The 4,061-nt window shown below is 44.2% G+C and overlaps 1 protein-coding gene across 1 annotated transcript in view; it reads left to right on the top strand.

Annotated features, from left to right (window-relative positions):
- The window catches only part of TYRO3 (TYRO3 protein tyrosine kinase), a 33,786-nt gene extending 30,188 nt beyond the window's left edge, over positions 1–3,598 (top strand). The window contains exons 15-17 of the mRNA XM_009072461.1: positions 247–356; positions 1,770–1,929; positions 3,458–3,598. Of these exons, the coding sequence (XP_009070709.1) occupies positions 247–356; positions 1,770–1,929; positions 3,458–3,598 (411 nt within the window). The remainder of the gene's footprint in view (positions 1–246; positions 357–1,769; positions 1,930–3,457) is intronic.
- Positions 3,599–4,061: the final 463 nt, after the last annotated feature.

Below are 4,061 nucleotides of genomic sequence, written 5' to 3' on the forward strand. Positions count from 1 at the left end.
GTACTTGGGGCAGTTCAGGGTTGGTCTCCCAAAGGCACTGGCAGATGTCTGGATTTTAATACCAAAGAAAGCTCTGAGATGTGATGCTGAAGTATTTCATTCCATGCATGCTGAGGAGCAGCTCCTCCATTCCATCCCCTCCCTATAGCCCCTATCCCTGCTCTGTAAGCTAGCAGCAAATCTTGCAGTTTTGTCATACATGCTAGAAAGTTTCCAGAACAGAACTTAGACTGTTATTTCTTACAGAACTTGCCTGTTCAGACACTCCTCAAGTTCATGATTGACATTGCCAGTGGGATGGAGTACTTGAGCTCAAAAAATTTCATACACAGGGACCTTGCAGCTCGGAACTGCATGTAAGTATGTTTTAAGAGGAAAAAATAGACCAGAGTGGGTGAGGCAGAGATAAGAAACCTTTCACACGACAGAACTGGGGAGGTGTCCTGTCCGAGAGTGATGATCCTTGCATTTAAGTGACAATAGACACAGGGAAGCCATGGCCATGGAGGTGGGGTGTGTGCTGGTGCTGGGAGCAGGGACCAACTCTTAGAGTCCCACTGAGCTTTCAAATAAACCCTTTTTATAAGGAACTTTTCCATCATTGGTCTGCACATGTGGTTTAATAGAGGTGATACATGTTTGTAATTAGCCACTCAGTGTCTGTGTGTCAGCATAGGCTATCTGTTTCACAATATATTGCAGTCAACAGGAGAGAATGGCTTTGGCTGTGTTAGAAAGAAAGAACTTTCATTGTAGCCTGAAGTCTGTATTTCTTATATCTATTTTGAGGACTTGATTATCACAATATAAGAAGTGTAGTTTCCCTGAAAACTTGTGGAGAATGCCTTCAAAAATAATTGCATGGTGAACATACTATATAATCCCATTTCTCTATTCTTGACCCCAAGCTACCTTGACTGCTTTGAAGAAGAGTCCTTTTTTATCCTTTCCACTCTGCTTCTTCCCTGAGAACAGAGTAAGGAACAACCCATTCTGACAGACAGAACTCTGCCTCTGAACAAAACCACGACAACCAGTAAAATCTGCAATGACACATGGCTTTCCAAAGGCATTTGAATGTCCAGATGTACAGATGAGAGCCTGATAGTCGCAATGAAAAATGATGAGTTAGCCTGCTTTGACATTTATGAGAAACACATACTGATTTCCTATTTGTAAACATTGGAAGAATGCAGACTTCCTCCAGAGGAGGCTGAATGCCTATTTCAGCACATCTTCTGGGGAAATCCATGAGTCTTTTATGAGGCCTGGGAGGATGAAGTCTTTGTGGGCTTTACTTGCATTATCTACCAATGTGTCTAGGTTTAATGGGTGACAGAGCAATTCAGACCATTAAGCAGGCCTGGGGAGACGATGTTGCAGATCCAGTTCAAGCAGTTTTAACAGGCACTCTAGACATGCACTCTACGATTTTTTTGATTGCCAATACAGGAGCAGGCCTTAGTGGTAGCAGTGAGCACTGCAGGTGTCCTCTGATAATCTTGGAAACTACAGAAAGTACCTGAGTTGACTTTGTGTAACAGAGTAGACCATCTGAGCTTAGCCATTTCCTTACTTCCTCAGTCCTAAATTATTTAATTATTTATCTGTTAGTCTGAAGGAACTGATTTGAGACCACTAAACTATTTTACATTGGTCATCAAGTAGGTGTGTGCAATCATTATCCTTTTGGGTAATGCTTGATGATCTATTATACCTCCATTCCCTGAAATGCTTTCCTTTCCTCAGTTGTGAAAACTTTCCCATAGGTTGGATGAGAACATGAACGTGAGTGTTGCAGACTTTGGACTTTCTAAGAAAATCTACAGTGGAGACTACTACCGTCAGGGCTGTGCCTCCAAGCTGCCAGTGAAGTGGCTTGCTCTGGAGAGTCTGGCAGATAATCTGTACACAACGCACAGCGATGTGGTGAGTTTTACTCTGGTGCATTTGGGGACCACTTGTATTAGTAAAGGAATTGCATCCACTGAAGATGGGAAAAAGCCCTGGTGAAGGGAAAGGGAGTTCGCCTTGTGTTTGAGGGATGGTGGATACCTCCACCTTGGGTGCTATCAGAACTCAGGACTAAGAATGTGTGCAAGTGGTTTATCGCAGAAGACATCAATTCCTCTTGTTGTCATTTTGTCCTTATTTTTTAGTGCTTAGCCCCATCCTCTCCTTCACTTTTTCTCGATGGGAAAAAGCCCTGGTGAAGGGAAAGGGAGTTCGCCTTGTGTTTGAGGGATGGTGGATACCTCCACCTTGGGTGCTATCAGAACTCAGGACTAAGAATGTGTGCAAGTGGTTTATCGCAGAAGACATCAATTCCTCTTGTTGTCATTTTGTCCTTATTTTTTAGTGCTTAGCCCCATCCTCTCCTTCACTTTTTCTCTCCTCCTCTTCCTTCTCCTCTCTCTTTATGCAGTTTCTTCTTGACTTTTTCCTTTCTCTTCCTCATGATAGTTTGAAGGCAACATTTGAAATGCCTGTAACCCACACATTTATGTACAAGTGCAGCAAAGGTACTCTGTGCTACAGAAGGCACCGGTGGAACTTCATAGATTCTGAATACATCACTGCTTAGACCCTCTCCATAACTTTGCCCTGGGAGCGAGGCTAAACCTACTCCTCTGAAATTTTTACTTATTTTCCCTTTGTTTGGTTTTGGGTGGGGTTTTTTCTGATACCTTCTCCCCTCTTCCTTGCTGCCTTTCAATCTAGTTTTGTCCTTCAGTCCTGTGGACTTGCCTTTCTAGTTATCTGTGTCACAATGTTCCTGAAGAGGATACAAAGAGTGTAATGTGGCTGCTCAGTGTTTGCTGTTAACCACTGTAGACAGTGTCTAGTGATTGGTGATCACTAGTTCACAGTTTACAGTAGACACTGGACAGGGGTTTGCTTATGAAAATTGTAATTTTTTTGCACCTAATGAACCTTGCAGTTTAGTTGAAATGTACAAGTGTGACTGTTACAGTGTCGAGCAGACATGAACATGAACAGTAAGTGTTTTGTTCCTTGCCCTGCTTATTGGCTAAACTCTGCCTCCACTTGTACGTGCATGTTACTAGAAACTCAGAATCTGGTTCATTGAATTAAGAAACTGATTATAGCTTGGAACCACAAAACTGATACTGCATACCTTAAAGAACCGTGAGTAGGAGATGACTGGGAGAGGTCTGCAGGTGGAAGATAGCAGTAGCTCCCAAATGTTCCCCTGCTCCACTGCAGTACAGGGCCAGGGAGGGCCTTCAGCTGTCTCCTAAGATGATGTGTCAGCATGGGCAGCATCTGATGGGTCATTTCTTTGTTTTCTAGCAAGAGCTGGGACAGCTGGGAGCATCACTGCTGCTCACATTACCCCAGACTGGGAGGGTCAGCACAGTCTGATCAACTGAACCCCCACCCCAGCAAGCAGGGAACTATCTGTTCTCTTGTTCTATGTGCTGTTCTCTTTCAGTGGGCGTTTGGTGTGACCATGTGGGAAATTGTGACCCGAGGGCAAACCCCTTATGCTGGCATTGAGAATGCAGAAATCTACAACTACCTCATCAGTGGGAACAGGCTGAAGCAGCCGCCAGAGTGCCTGGAAGATGTGTGAGTACTTCCTCACCCTGCTGACATATGATTTCTTGGGAAGTTTGGCTCGCTGGAAGGAAACAGAGTCAGCTGGCTGGGATGCTGATCTGAATCTATCCACTTTCCAGTACACAGGGACATTCACTAGAAAGTATCTGAGTTAGCTACCAGATACTTGCTGCTGGCAGAGCTCCCAGGAACCTGTGGTAACTACACGAGCAGCTAACTTGGCTCAAGGGTTTGAATAGTATCAACATAGCAGCTCTTGGCTTTGTGGAAACTATAACTGTGTTTCCAGAAACTCAGTGCTCCCTGCCTTCTCAGGCTAGCATCTGAGAAAAGAGGTGATTTTCATGGCACACCCTGAAGGCTGAACAGAAAAGCAACCTAGCAAGACTACAAGGAAACCTGATTGCAGAGGCAATGGCCTGCATGTGTCTTTCAAAGCTTGGCTCAGTTTTCAAAATTGGATCTACTGCTTTCAT

This window comes from Acanthisitta chloris, unplaced genomic scaffold (genome assembly GCF_000695815.1).
Source record: "Acanthisitta chloris isolate BGI_N310 unplaced genomic scaffold, ASM69581v1 scaffold44603, whole genome shotgun sequence".
NCBI classification, from domain to species: Eukaryota; Metazoa; Chordata; class Aves; order Passeriformes; family Acanthisittidae; genus Acanthisitta; species Acanthisitta chloris.